We start from the raw sequence: 16,300 nt of genomic DNA, 5'->3' as shown, positions 1-16,300 counted from the left end.
CAGTGTACCATCAGAGATGCAAACATATTGACATTAAATTTAATTTCCTTAGATCTGTTCTGGGTGAAGGCAAGATAGATCTTGAGTATTGTTCTACGGATAAAATGGTAGCTGATGTTATGACTAAACCAATAACAAAGTTTAAGCTTGATAGGTTTGTGAGTTATATTTTTGGAATATAGATAGTAAAATGATGTAACTGGACTAAACTATTTCTCATAAGCAGTATAAGAGCAAGTGGGGGTGTTAAGATATATGACATTTTGTTTATATGCCCTTATACAGCTTATCTATCAATCTACAGTCATATGAATATGTTGTCTGTTTGTTAACCAGGAAGTGTTTAAATAAAGTTGCACACACAAAAAAAAAAAAAAGGCTGCATAGTAAGAAGCAGTGTGTGTTCCTGAGGAAACAAAAAGCATGGTGCCTGTGTAAATTTGTCCTCCATCAGAGATCTGCTGTAATCCACAAGATAAGTTCAGAAGCAACTTAATCCGGTTATCCTATCTCTTAAGTAAAGAAATGGCAACAGTCTGCACCGTGCAATTTACTGTCACACCCGATATGAGTGCTGTTTTCTGTAGTACTATTCTCATCAGTTTAATCCCTGTTATGTCCCATATCAGGGATTGCCTTTTGTGAAAAAAAATTTAGGCCGGGTACCTTCGACTGCCTTCACAGTGACAGACCAAACTCTGATATACCAAACTGAATTGATTTTAGGAACCAGGAGATGGAAAAAGCAGCTTGGTCGGTCCTCTTACTCCCAACTTGGGGCACTGCGCGTGCACGGAGCAATGTGCTGTGACACCCTATATAAGTGGTGTCTTAACTAGTACTATTCCTATCAGTTTAATCCCTGTTACGTCCCCTGTCCGGGGATGTGTGTCAAATTGATTAATCATTGTCGAATAAACGACATCCTGAAATAATTTTGTTCTGAGCTCTGTACTTGCTTTGTATTGGAATTTATGGGGATTTTTTAAATTGTCTGCATTATTTCTAATAAACAATTAAGAGACTTTATTATGATTTTTTTATTTTATGTATTAAAAACCCATACAACTAAAAAAATAAAATAAAATGTTTTTCCTATGAAAAATTATCCAGCCGATCGCTTTTAGTCTGATCATAATGAAGCAACGGCCTTATCTGGGGTGTGGCAACATTGCCAACACACTCATAGAGGTGATGATCGCTTCATTGTGATACGCAAGCCCCTTCACCACAACAAGGTACCGATAACGAAGGGGAATTGACACATGTATGTGCCTTTTTTTGTTTTGTTTTGTTTTTGCAGCCACAGTGCAGCACTAGAGGCCAGAAAAATTAGGCATGTACACATGCCTGAAAAATTAGGTATTTTTGCAGCTGCTGCTGTAGCAGCGGCCGGAAAAATTGATGTTTTCCAGGCAGAAAGGTGACTAAAACATTGCGGCTTGAACCCTAGTTGGTGGCGGAGAATTCACGGAAGTCATCCGGTATGCAGACATTAAATACAGCAGCTTGGGGACCATTTTGAGGCCAAGGCATGTCATCAGGTCTTTTGTTAGTCAAACGTATCCCCCACTGTCAGTCCCTTCGGGATCCATGCCTCATTCATCTTAATGAAGGTGAGGTAATCAACACTTTTTTGACCGAGGCGACTTCTTTTGTCAGTGACAATGCCTCCTGCTGCACTGAAGGTCCTTTCTGATAGGACACTTGAAGCGGGGCAGGCCAGAAGTTCTATCACAAACTGGGATAGTTCAGGCCACAGGTTAAGCCTGCACACCCAGTAGTCAAGGGGTTCATCGCTCCTCAGAGTGTTGATATCTGCAGTTAAGGCGAGGTAGTCTGCTACCTGTTGGTCGAGTCGTTCTCTAAGGCTGGATCCCGAAGGGCTGTGGCGATGTGAAGGACTGAAAAAGCTCTGCATGTCCTCCATCAACAACACATCTGTAAAGCGTCCTGTCCTTGCCGCCGTGATCGTAGTAGGAGGAGGATTACTTTCACCTCTTCCCCTGTTAGATTCCCGTTGTGCTGTGACATCCCCCTTATAAGCTGTGTAAAGCATATTTTTTAGTTTGGTTCTGAACTGCTGCATCCTTTCTGACTTTCGGTAATTTGGTAACATTTCCGCCACTTTCTGCTTATACCGGGGGTCTAGTAGCGTGGCCACCCAGTACAGGTCGTTCTCCTTCATCCTTTTATATGAGGGTCCCTCAACAGACATGACAGCATGAAAGACCCCATTTGCACAAGGTTGGATGCCGAGCTACTCATTTCCTGTTCCTCCTCCTCACTGATGTCATTGACGATCTGTTCTTCCCCCCCAGCCATGTACAACACCACAGGTCCCAGATAGGTGACAACAACGAGCACCCTGGGATGCCTGCTGTGGTTGATCTTCCTCCTCCTCAAAGCCACATTCCTCCTCTGACTCCTCTTCCTCATACTCCTCTTCCAGCGTTGCCGCAGGTCCGGCAAGCAATGATGACAAGGCTGTTTCTGGTGGTGATGGTGACCACAACTCTTCCTCTTCCTCTTCACGCTCATCTACAGCCTGATCCAGCACTCTTCGCAGGGCACGCTCCAGGAAGAAAACAAATGGGATGAGGTCGCTGATGGTGCCTTCGGTGCGACTGTCTAGGTTTGTCACCTCCTCAAAAGGACGTATGAGCCTACAGGCATTGCGCATGAGCGTCCAGTAACGTGGCAAAAAAATTCCCAGCTCTGCAGAGGCTGTCCTAGCACCTCGGTCATACAAAAATTCGTTGACGGCTTTTTCTTGTTGGAGCAGGAGGTTGAACATTAGGAGTGTTGAATTCCAACGTGTCGGGCTGTCACAAATCAAGCACCTCACTGGCATGTTGTTTCGGCGCTGAATGTCTGAAAAGTGCGTCATGGCCATGTAGGAACGCCTGAAATGGCCACAAACCTTCCTGGCCTGCTTGAGGACGTCCTGTAAGCCTGGGTACTTAGACACAAAGCGTTGTACAATAAGATTCAACACATGTGCCATGCAAGGCACATGTGACAACTTGCTCAAATTGCTTCCATTGTCACACACCACTTTGCCAATCTCCAGTTGGTGCGGGGTCAGCCACTGATCCACCTGTGCGTTCAGGGCGGACAGGAGTGCTGGTCCGGTGTGGCTCTCTGCTTTCAGGCAAGTCAACCCCAAGACAGTGTGACACTGTCGTATCCGGGATGTGGAATAGCCCCTGGGGAACTGGGGGGGATTCAGTTTATGTGCAGCCAGATGCCGTAGCAGAAGAGGACTCAGTCTAGGAGGTTATGGAAGAGGATGGAGTAGGAGGAGTAGGTGGTGGCAGTAGGCCTGCCTGCAAGTCGTGGCGGTGTCACCAACTCCGCTGCAGAGCCACGCATTCCATGCTTGGCAGCTGTCAGCAGGTTGACCCAATGCGCAGTGTAGGTGATATACCTGCCCTGACCGTGCTTTGCAGACCAGGTATCAGTGGTCAGATGGACCCTTGCCCCAACACTATATACCAGGGATGCCATGACTTCCTTTTCAATCACTGAGTAGAGGTTTGGAATTGCCTTTTTTTTTTTTTTTTATTCGTCCGGGTACCTTCCACTGTGGTGTCCCAATAGCGAATTTTTTTTTGAAGGCCTCAGACTCCACCAGCTGGTATGGTAAAAGCTGGCGGGCTAAGAGTTCCGTCAAGCCAGCTGTCAGACGCCGGGCAAGGGAGTGACTATATGACATTGGCTGCTTACACTCAAACATTTCCTTTACAGACACCTGACTGTGGGCAGATGAGATGGAACTGCTGAAGGTGAGAGGTGGAGTGGCGGGTGGTTGAGAGGGGGCAAGGAGGACAGCAGTAGTTGACGTGGCTGAAGATGCTGGACCAGGAGGAGGATGGTGGCTTTGAGCTTGTGTGCTGCTTCTACTTGTCATCATGTGTTGATCCCATAGGCCATTGTGATGTGAGATCATGTGCCTTCGCAAAGCAGTTGTACCTAGGTGGGTGTTGGATTTCCCACGACTCAGTTTCTTTTGGCACAGCTTGCAAATGGCATCGCTGTTGTCAGAGGCAGACCCACAAAAAAAATGCCACACTGCTGAGCTTTGCAATAACGGCATTCTGGTGGTGGCAACAGCATGCGTTGATTGGCGTGCTGTCTGGCTGACCCCGTGTGCCGATACATGCTGTCTGACTGTGCCACTAGCTCCTTGCGACGACCTCCCCCTGCTTCCAACTCGTCTCCTCCTTCTCTCTGTCTCCCCTTCTGAACTTTCCCCCTCTTCTTCTCTTCGAGCAGGCACCCACGTGGCATCCACTGACACATCGTCATCATCAACCACTTCACTTGTATCTGATACCTCAGCAAAGGAATCAGCAGCGGGTACAACATCATCATCATCACACTGTACGTCCATGTGTGTAATGCTGCCTGACTGAGACATATCCCTGTTATCTACATCCTCTGCTAATAATGGTTGCGCATCACTAATTTCATCCAACTGATGTGTAAATAACTCCTCTGAGGGATCAAGTAAAGCGGCTTTGGTGGCTGTGGTGGTAGTGGTGGTGGCGGCGGGCGGGAGAGTGGTAACTTGAGAGCAGGTGACCAAAGCTGAGCTGGAGGAGGATGGTGCGTCAAGGTTCTTAGCGGAAGCTGTTGAAGATTGGGTGTCCTGTGTAAGCCAGTCAACTATTTTCTCCGTATTTTTTGGGTTCAGGGTACGTGGCCTCTGAACACTGGGCATTATTCCAGGGCCAGTGGAAATGACAACACCACGACCACGACGGCCCCTTCAGGGTGGCCTGCCTCTGCCTGTCATTTTTTTTCAGATAAGTGGTAGTATGCGTGCAAGGTACTTTGCCACCTTATATGGTGGGCAGTGGGCACAGTACATCTGTGTGGGCCTGACACACACCGGCTTGCAAATGTGATTATATCACAGAAACATTTTAAATATAATTTTTTTTATCTGAAAGGTATTTGAGTGACACCCTGTAACGGTATGAGTGGAGGCCTAGCCACTAGCCAGTGGCCACAATACAGTCTGTGTGGGTCTGACACACACGGGCTTGCAAATGTGATTATATCACAGAAAAATATTAAATAGAATTTTTTTTTTATCTGCAAGTTATTTTCTGTCACACCCTGTATGAATGGTGTGCACGTGTTGTCTGTGACTGAGCCTGCAGCCTCTCACACACGGGCAGCCTGGCAACTGCAATACATATATATATATATATATATATATATAAAGCACACTGATGTACCAGCCCTGAAAAGGGCTTTTTGGGGTGCTTTCAGGACGCTGTCCTTACAGCAGATGAGTCTGTTGACACAGAACAATGCCCTAGCTAACGCTTTCCCTATTGAATCAGCAGCAGCACTGTCCCTCCTCTCACTGAGAATGCAGCTTCCGAATGAATCTAAAATGGATGCTGTCCAGGAGGTGGGAGGTTCTGGGAGGGAGGGTCTGCTGCTGATTGGCTGGAATGTGTCTGCTGACTGTGAGGTACAGGGTCAAAGTTTACTCAATGATGATGTATAGGGGGCGGACCGAACATCGCATATGTTCGCCCGCTGCGGTGAACGCGAACAAGCTATGTTCGCCGGGAACTGTTCGCCGGTGAATAGTTCGGGCCATCACTACTGACTACCTCTCTGAATTGGAAAGTGTAGTTGTCACCCACAGAAACCAGTTACAATCCATGTTGTCTACCATTTGTTTGCAAAGTACAGAGAAATCTCCTGGAGCAAAATATCTGATGAAGGTACAAAAGTCAAGTCTATGCTTTACTATAAAGGTACTGTCCCATTTAGCACCAGCCGCAGCTGAAAAACCATGGCCATGCGTAGTTGCCAACAGACCTGCCAGGATTGTGAACTTTCAGAAAGAGCCCTGGCAAATTTGGCTTGTCGTGGCCCAAAAAAATGTGCGGGACTTATGTAAACTAGTAGCCAGAAGTGTGCAGTCCCAGGGTTTGGTATGCCCAGGGACGAGGCGGGTAAGTATGCCTACATGCGGTAAGCAGTTTTCAAATTGATAGTCAACTGGCATACAGTTTCGCAGGAAATCCTACAGTTTTGCCAACAAAAGTGCATACTTCCGGGTAAAACAGTTGTATTTCCAGCAAAATCGGGCAGCCATTAACTGTTTCAGTGTAGATAGGTGTGGTTTTTCGGCCGCATGCTGTGAACTATCTTGAACTTTTACCCCAAGTATGGATGAAAGAACTTGAGCACATGTAGTGCCTGAATTTCCTCATTTCCCTTAACCCAGTGAGGCTAACCTTTTGCTGTGATCCCTGTGGGCTTTGGTTGAGTAACACAGGTCTAAACTTTTGAGGGCTTGAATTATACCATAGAGTATTAGACATTCAAGGCACTACACAAGCTCAATTCGTTCAGTCATATCCATCAAAGACCATAGAACCTGCTAAAAAATATCAAGTATCATTTAGAAGTTGGAATATCTGTAGCAAGCGACAATGCAAAAAGATCTTGGTGCTGGTTTCACCAGTATAATCTGCAGTGGCCTCATCATTGATATCTGTGTATGACTTTGCAGGGGTCGCTTACTGCAAACCTCTGACTGATTGTGGAGTTATATTGGAATATTTATAGCTTCTCTTAATTCCTAGGGTTGGAGATAACAGATAATGGAGATAGGACACACACTGTGGCCTATACGCCAAGTGTCGAAGGTCCCTACACTGTTTCTGTCCAGTATGCAGAGGAAGAGATTCCTCGTAGGTAAGTGTTGGTGAAGATAGCTATAATATAATGACTATGTTAGTTCAGTATTGGCACCATAATGCTTTGCTGCAGCAGCCATTTTGAAACCGTAAGTGCAGACGTATTGGTGATCCCCTTTTTAGTAGCGTCTTGGTATATTGTCACTGTCATTGATTTAAAAAAAAGACACTTTACAATCAGTTTCTGAGAACCTGATTCACAGGAGACACCCAGCATGGCTGCCACCAAAAATTAGTAAATTAACTCTGTAAGAAGATAAAGCTTAATTACGAAACTTTATAATCAGTATGATCTCCATGGCCTTAGAGAAATCTGCAACCTGGTTACCCGTATAACGGGGGCTTAACTATAGAGAGTGCAGAAAGTACAGACACACCTGCTGCCATAAGGCCCAGCGCTAGTATTATACATGACATTTAATACTTGGGAGCCCATTAAAGTTTTTGCATTGGGACCCTTGAAGTGCAAGTTACCCCATCCAAGGCCATGCATTTTTGTGGCTCTTTTGTTCTATTGTTTTACTGCATATATGGCAAAAAGGGAAAAGGCACTCATAGGGTAGTACGTACTTGGAAGAATTGGTTAGGAAATAAAATGGTTAGGCTCACCTTTCAGTGTTGTGTGTATGCAGGCATAACACTCGTGAGGGCAGGTGGTCGGTGCTGCCAGTATCTTTCAGTCCTCATTTGTGGAGTTGCCGATTCCCAGAGGAGCGATATAGAAGACAATGGAGAGATGTGTACAAATGAAATACAGAAAATTCGATACCTCCTGGAGCAAAACACGACCTCAGTGGATGGAAGATGAATGCTTTTTATTGAATTGTAGATGACAACGTGTTTCTGAGTAAGTACACTCCTTTCTCAAGTCTGTAGGGTCCGTGCCTCCTCATGCAGATGGTGTGGTTTCTCTGCATGGACCCTACAGACTTGAGAAAGGAGTTTATTTACCTCAAAACACGGTGTCATCTACAATTCAATAAAAAGGATTCATCTTCCATCCACCGAGGTCGTGTTTTTGCGCCAGGACGTATCGAATTTTGTGTACTTCATTTGTACACATCTCTCCATTGTTTACTTGTAAAAATGTTATTGTATGCAGCCATCGAATGTTTTTTTAAAATACCATACAGAGGCCTAAAAATGGCATACCCAGAGCATGCTGGTTTTGTCAAAAACACTAATAGTGCAAAAAAAAGCACTGCAAAAAATACACCAAAAATGCTTTGTCTGTCGTGAATTTCATAATTCACTATAGACTTTAAAGTATTAACTGGACACATAAAAAAAAGTTGAAAAAAGCAAAGCCATAAAAAAACTTAAAGGAGTTTTCCTCAGGCTAGGTCATCAATAGATCAGGGGGTCCCACTCTCGATCGGCTGTCTGTTTGAAGAGACATAGGCTCTCCGGTGAGGGTTGCAGCATCTTCCTAGGCCAGTGACATCACGGTCACAAGTGAATGAGCCTGAGCTGCAATACCAAGCACAGCCATTATGCAATGTCAGTCTACTTTCACACTGGTGTTTTGGCTTTGCATTTGTGAGATCCGTTCAGGGCTCTCACAAGCTGTCCAAAACGGAACAGTTTTGCCCTAATGAATTCTGAATGGATAAGGATCCGCTCAGAATGCATCAGTTTGCCTCCGTTCAGTCACCATTTCGCTTTGGAGCCGGACACCAAAACGCTGCTTGTCAGTCTGACGAAACTGAGCCAAATGGATCCATCCTGGCAAACAGTGTAAGTCAATGGAAACGGATCCGTTTTCACTGACACAATCTGGCACAATAGAAAACTGATCCGTCCTCCATTGACTTTCAATGGTGTTCAAGACGGATCCGTCTTGGCTATGTTAAAGATAATACAAACGAATCCGTTCTGAACAGATGCAGATGGTTATCTTATCTGAACGGATCCGTGTGAAAGTAGCCTAAGCTGTGAGGAGGCTGTCTCTTCAAATAACTGATCGATGGGGGCCCCTCACCTGTCCTCAAGATGTGTGAATCCAGTCCAGCCTTATTAAATTATGTCAATTAATAATGGAGTTAGGCAAGTAGCAATATGCAATTGTACTATTAATCTAGCTGAAACTGTTAGAACCCTGTTGGGACCTCTTTTTCTCATTACTTCTCCATATTTGTGAAGCCCCGGCTGTAGTGACCTAATCTTTGCTGATGTACGGTGCCCTCCATTGTTGACCTTCTGTATATTTGTCCCATGTTCTTCACAGTCCTTTCAAAGTTAAAGTTCTTCCTACATATGAGGCCAGCAAAGTGACGGCCAGCGGCCCGGGTCTGAGCTCCCAGGGGGTTCCTGCCAGTCTTCCCGTTGACTTTGCTGTTAATGCTAAGGATGCCGGATTAGGAGACCTCTCTGTTCAGATCACTGTAAGTCATTTTTGTGGATTTTTCATTTTCAAAATGTCTTTGTATCTTTCCCACAGTTTTCAGTTCAAAGAAACTTAGATCTGTTTGTTCTATGATATGTGGTATATTATCCTAATGGGATGTCCATTTTCCATCTTCAATATATCTTATTTTCCTAATTAAAGATGATTAGGGTTCATATTTTATTATTCTCAGGAGATCAAATAGTTAATTAAATCCTTGTTTTCTTCTCCTCTTCACATGTCACAGATAATGTCATTCACATGACTGCATTGTGAATCCAAGATTTGCCTTTGGGGGAAAATATAATACCTCATGGAGTCACCATTTAGCAGTGTATGGAGGTACATTCAGGTCCATAATATGGTAACCCAATGGATTCCCCATGCTCTTTGTGCCAGTTAAAGGGATTATACCATGATTAATGCAAAACATGAACATCCATCATCTTATAGTACATGGCAGAACCAACCTTGTATCTCACTTGCATCCAGAGATCTTCCCATTCATTGCCCCAGTAGCTCTGCTTTTCAGGGGAGTTATTTTCATGGGGTGTTTCCATTCTGCTGTAGCTCTCACCCTGTCACATCTTCTAACAGTAGATTCATTAGGTGACAATTAAAGGATGGAACTGAGCATGTGCGACCACCTCAGGGAGGTGGACAGAGAAATAAGGCAAAGAACAAGCAACAGATTTGGTGCATCCTCCGGCAGTACAGGGGGAATCAAGACCAGCGTACAATATACCAGTACCGGTCTTGATAAATGTCCCCCTAAATTTTTAATTAAGTTCAGTTACAAAAGTATTCAGATCCAGGTGCTGGTTTGAAAATGTAGAAAACCCCTTTTAAATATGTCTATGCAGGGATTTGGAGAATAATGTCAAATAAAGTTCCAAAATACTAAATCTTTCTTTCAGATCTATGTCACCTCATTATAAAACAGAACAGAAATAGATGGCTGGAAGTTTCCGCCAGTTCGGAGCGTCCACCATTGCCGGATGCTGGGGATTTAACGCAATTCCCTCTTGCTGGTTACATTGTGTAAATCATGTGTAATGAGAAACATTGCTGTTTGTTTAGGAATTAAAGGAAAACTTACGTCCTAGGTGACATTCTCAGAAATCTGGGTAGGAGGACAAAGTATACACTCTGGGCAAATTCTCAAATGCTCCTCCTGTAACTGAAGACGATCGGCCCTTGGCTTCCAGGGGAGCTGTAATTTTCATTGATGTTTCTTCTCCTGTCACAATATTGTGGTTTGGATTGTGTTTCTTTAGCTGTCTGTGATATTGTCATGTGTGCGTTTTTAGGTTTCGGAAAGTTTGCATTTTAAGAGGTTTTTTTTTAAATCTTTTGTTGCTGCCAGAACCAGGAAGGTAAACCAAAGAAGGCTCAAATCCTGGACAACAAGGATGGAACCTATGCCGTATCCTACGTTCCTGATAAAACTGGACGCTATAAGGTTGCTGTAAAATACGGTGGCGAGGACATACCATATTCTCCGTACAGAATTAAGGCAGTGCCCTCAGGAGATGCCAGCAAGTGTACAGCTACAGGTATAATCTTCGCCATAACTGAAAAACTCTTGCCTTAAAGGGATAATAATAATAAAAAAAAAACTGTGCTCCGCTTTCTGAACCTCCTCCGTTCAAGTGCCACTGCCTGATCCTCTCAGTCCGGCTTATTTTTCCTGGTTGCAGCAATGAGGCGACCACTGCAGCCAATTCCTGGTCCCAGCAGTATGTGGCACAAGACCGTAGAGGCCAATGACGACTGGCTGCAGCAGTTACATGCAGTATACAGATACTTCATGTCTGCGGTCAAAAGCATGATGTCATGCCTCTAGCAGCAGGGTGGATCAGAGGGGCAGCACTGGAACATGGGATTCGAGATGGTGAGAATATGGCTTTCTTAATAGTTTCCCTGCCTTTCTGAATGCCTTTCCCCTGGATTTTCCCACTAACAATGCTTATCCTATATCCATAGGATAGGTGATAAGTGTCTGGGACCCCCAGCTATCACAGTGTGTGACCACCACTCCATTCACTTTTATGAGACTGCCAAGTGCATCATTCGGCGCTACCTCCAGCAGCTGTATAGAAAGTAATGGAGTGGTATTCACGCATGTGGGACCCTAGGATCCTCTTCCTAATGGAGCTCTAAAACTGGCCTTTGACATTATACTTTTGTCAGCTAAACCCGCCAAGAAGCAGAGGCATTCCATTATTCATTCCGTCACAATAGAAGTCTATGGGCTGCAAAACGGGAGGACATTACATCAGTGATTTCTTCCAGAACTGAAAGTTCATCTGATAGGTTCAGGCTCCAGGTCAAAGACCGTCCTGCCTTTTACTGCCAAAATTGTTCGCCATATGACCTGTAAAACTGGTATAACCTGAATTCATGGCCTGTTCTAATTATGTGAGGCGCATTGTCAGGAAATATTACGTAAGAGCACTGTAACGGACCATTTCAGCAGACAAGGGGTTAAAATCCGTTTAGGCGATATGCCCCTTTCTGAGAGACAGGCACAGCTACTGCAGAACACCAAACTCCCGAACTGGATACAAAATAGCACTCCAAACTGGAACCTCGCGAATAGCTGCTAGCAGACGAACAGGAAAAGCATCTAATCAGCTTACACTCCTGGCAATCAGTCTCTAACAGCATACAGGGAATCCCCCCAATAACGAGACAAGGCTCCGTGTTGAGGGTCAAACAGTGGTCTGACGTGCTGGCACACTCAGCCTGGTTTTTATTACAGTTGTTGCAAATACAGGTCTGCCCACAGGGTTTTGAAATACAACCAATCAGTAATTTACAACACATACAATGTAAATACAGCAACCAATCGTTCACGCCCCCAGAGGACCAGAAGGGAGACTGCGACACAGGACAGATACAACCTATCCCCACAATGCATCATGGTTTCCACCTCTCTGCCTGGGAGACAACCGATGGCAATCCAATTATCTCTCAGGACAAAGGGGAGATCGCCAATACACATGTGGAGACAACAGGTCCGACATCACCATCTAAACACACAATGGCACAATGGGACAATAGAAACACACCCAGCATATTCCTCCCAAGCTGACAAGTTACACTTATTATAAATTGTTACAACTTTGTGAGGTTACATTGTCCATACATATAACTTACATCAATTTAAACAGTATAACTTGGGGACAAACCTATCCAAAATTCACTGGAATAGGTTCAGGGGTTTAAAAGTTAGTATGGGCCATAATCCTGAGGCAAGAGGCTTTTAAACAGCCCCCTCCAAAACCCAGTGGCGAGGTTGGTTTCGCCACAAGCACTATTTTGCAAGTACCGTGCAAAATGCAGTTTAACTAGTAAAGTCTGCCTGGGGGGTTAAAGGGGTTATCCGGCCATATATATTGATAACCTATCCCCAGGATAGGTCATTAGTATCTGATTGGCGGGGGTCCGACACCCGGGACCTCCGCCAATAAGCTTTATGACTAGAAGGCGGCCCTCTATGTGTCATCTGTGTAGTGTGATTACAAGTACTTGCTGTATTCAGGTGAATGGAGTGAGCATGCGTCATTACAATGCAGTGTAATAACCAGAAGCGGTGCTCACATGTACCGCTGCCTCCTCTTCAAACTGCTGATTGGTGGGGGTGCTGGGTGTCGGACCCCCGCCGATCTCTTATTGACGACCTGTCCAAGAGGATAGGTCATCAGTATAAATCCCTGTACAACCCCTTTAACAGAAAATCTCGGGCTCTGTTTACATGCGATTTTTGAGGGCTTGAACCGCCAAACCCCAATAGACCCTGTTAAAGTCACAAGGGTTCCTCACAGATCATTTGGATCTGTTGGACTACAGATCGACCACAGCATCATGGCTTCCGAATCTTATGTCGTTTATTTATTTCTCTGTTAATTCAGCTACTAAAATTTCAATAAAAAGATTTAAGGGAGAAGCGGGTATAATAGAATGTAAATAAAAAATTCATCCTCAATAACCGATCAATCCTGAAAAAATAGAAGCACTCCGGTGATTTTCTGCAAGTTTTGAAAGTTCAAGCTGTCCTTCCTATTACCACTTATTCTTCACTTTCATGTTTGTCTGCCATTTTTTGACCTTTTATGGCCTCCTTCACAATTTAAAATCGTGATGCCTTTTTTGCTGTGATTTTTGAAACCTCTGTAGCTATTTTTTTTTTCTGTTTGTGTTTAAGTTCAATAGAGAAGTCTATGATAAAATGCAAGAAAAAGACTTAGGGGGTCATTCTTTAGACAGACGTTTTAGACACCAGTATTAATTAGGCCCTGTGCTGGCAGTGGATCCGCCAAAGATATGTAGTGGCCCCGGCCTCCACATAACTGGCGGATCCACCGCTTCTTCTAAATCTACACCAGCTTCCTTGCTGGTGTAGATTTAGACCATTTTCTACTCCTAAAACAGGCGTAGAAAATGATGAATGAGACAAGCCTGCCCTTTCCACGGCTGTACAGCGGCTGTATTATGGCTGTATTACATATATATTATGGCGGTGTGAGAGCTGTATTACAGTTGTATTATGGCTGTGTAACTGCTGGATTAAGGATGTATTATGGCGTTGTGACGGCTCTATTAAAGTTGTATTTAGGTCTGTATTACAGATGTATTATGGCTGTGTTGACTGCTGTATTACAGATGTATTATAGCTGTGCAACAGCTGTATTATGGCAGTGTGACGGCTGTATTATGACTGGATTACAGATGAATTATGGCGGTGTGACAGCTGTATTATGGCTGGATTACAGATGTATTATGGGTGTGCGACAGCTGTATTATTGCTGTATTACAGATGTATTATGGCGGTGGGACGGCTGGATTATGGCTGGATTACAGATGTATTATGGGTGTGCGACGGCTGTATTACAGATGTATTATGGCGGTGTGACGGCTGTATTAGAGATGTATTATGGGTGTGCTACGGCTGTATTATGGCTTGATTACAGATGTGTGACGGCTGTATTATTGCTGGATTACAGATGTATTATAGCTGTGGTACAGGTGTATTATGGCTGTGTTGACTGCTGTATTACAGATGTATTGTGGCTGTGCAACAGCTGTATTATGGCTGGATTACAGATGTATTATGGCGGTGTGACGGCTGTATTATGGCTGGATTACAGATGTATTATGGGTGTGCGACGGCTGTATGATGGCTGGATTGCAGATGTGTGACGGCTGTATTATTGCTGTATTACAGATGTATTTTGGCAGTGTGACGGCTGTATTATGGCTGTATTACAGATGTATTATGGGTGTGCGACGGCTGTATTATGGCTGTATTACTGATGTATTATGGAAGTGTGACAGCTGTATTAGAGATGTATTATGGGTGTGCGACGGCTGTATTATGGCTGGATTACAGATGTGTGACGGCTGGATTATTGCTGGATTACAGATGTGTGACAGCTGTATTATGGCTGTATTACACATGTATTATGGTGGTGTGACGGCTGTATTAGAGATGTATTATGGGTGTGCTACGGCTGTATTATGGCTTGATTACAGATGTGTGACGGCTGTATTATTGCTGGATTACAGATGTATTATAGCTGTGGTACAGATGTATTATGGCTGTGTTGACTGCTGTATTACAGATGTATTGTGGCTGTGCAACAGCTGTATTATGGCAGTGTGACGGCTGTATTATTGCTGTTTTACAGATGTATTATGGCGGTGTGACGGCTGTATTATTGCTGTTTTACAGATGTATTATGGCGGTGTGACGGCTGTATTATGGCTGTATTAGAGATGTATTATGGGTGTGCGACGGCTGTATGATGGCTGAATTACAGATGTGTGACGGCTATATTATTGCTGTATAGAGTTGAGCGAACACCTGGATGTTCGGGTTCGAGAAGTTCGGCCGAACATCCCGGAAATGTTCGGGTTCGGGATCCGAACCCGATCCGAACTTCGTCCCGAACCCGAACCCCATTGAAGTCAATGGGGACCCGAACTTTTCGGCACTAAAACGGCTGTAAAACAGCCCAGGAAAGGGCTAGAGGGCTGCAAAAGGCAGCAACATGTAGGTAAATCCCCTGCAAACAAATGTGGATAGGGAAATTAATTAAAATAAAAATTAAATAAATAAAAATTAACCAAAATCAATTGGAGAGAGGTTCCATAGCAGAGAATCTGGCTTCCCGTCACCCACCACTGGAACAGTCCATTCTCAGATATTTAGGCCCCGGCACCCAGGCAGAGGAGAGAGGTCCCGTAACAGAGAATCTGTCTTCATGTCAGCAGAGAATTAGTCTGCATGTCATAGCAGAGAATGAGGCTTCACGTCAGCCACCACTGCAACAGTCCATTGGCATATATTTAGGCCTAGCACACAGGCAGAGGAGAGAGGTCCCGTAACAGAGAATCTGGCTTCATGTCAGCAGAGAATCAGTCTGCATGTCATAGCAGAGAATGAGGCTTCACGTCAGCCACCACTGCAACAGTCCATTGGCATATATTTAGGCCCAGCACACACACAGGCAGAGGAGAGAGGTCCCGTAACAGAGAATCTGGCTTCATGTCAGCAGAGAATCAGTCTGCATGTCATAGCAGAGAATGAGGCTTCACGTCAGCCACCACTGCAACAGTCCATTGGCATATATTTAGGCCCAGCACACACACAGGCAGAGGAGAGAGGTCCCGTAACAGAGAATCTGGCTTCATGTCAGCAGAGAATCAGTCTGCATGTCATAGCAGAGAATGAGGCTTCACGTCAGCCACCACTGCAACAGTCCATTGGCATATATTTAGGCCCAGCACACACACAGGCAGAGGAGAGAGGTCCCGTAACAGAGAATCTGGCTTCATGTCAGCAGAGAATCAGTCTGCATGTCATAGCAGAGAATGAGGCTTCACGTCAGCCACCACTGCAACAGTCCATTGGCATATATTTAGGCCCAGCACACACACAGGCAGAGGAGAGAGGTCCCGTAACAGAGAATCTGTCTTCATGTCAGCAGAGAATTAGTCTGCATGTCATAGCAGAGAATGAGGCTTCACGTCACCCACCACTGCAACAGTCCATTGGCATATATTTAGGCCTAGCACACAGGCAGAGCAGAGAGGTCCCGTAACAGACAATCTGGCTTCATGACAGCAGAGAATCAGTCTGCATGTCATAGCAGAGAATGAGGCTTCACGTCAC

The 16,300-nt window shown here is 44.7% G+C and overlaps 1 protein-coding gene across 1 annotated transcript in view; it reads left to right on the top strand.

Annotated features, from left to right (window-relative positions):
- The window catches only part of LOC122943041 (filamin-B-like), a 258,267-nt gene that overhangs the window by 93,455 nt on the left and 148,512 nt on the right, over nt 1-16,300 (top strand). The window contains exons 15-17 of the mRNA XM_044300431.1: nt 6,621-6,732; nt 8,962-9,118; nt 10,487-10,676. Of these exons, the coding sequence (XP_044156366.1) occupies nt 6,621-6,732; nt 8,962-9,118; nt 10,487-10,676 (459 nt within the window). The remainder of the gene's footprint in view (nt 1-6,620; nt 6,733-8,961; nt 9,119-10,486; nt 10,677-16,300) is intronic.

This window comes from Bufo gargarizans, chromosome 7 (genome assembly GCF_014858855.1).
Source record: "Bufo gargarizans isolate SCDJY-AF-19 chromosome 7, ASM1485885v1, whole genome shotgun sequence".
NCBI lineage: Eukaryota > Metazoa > Chordata > Amphibia > Anura > Bufonidae > Bufo > Bufo gargarizans.
This window is presented reverse-complemented; position numbering and strand designations above follow the sequence as displayed.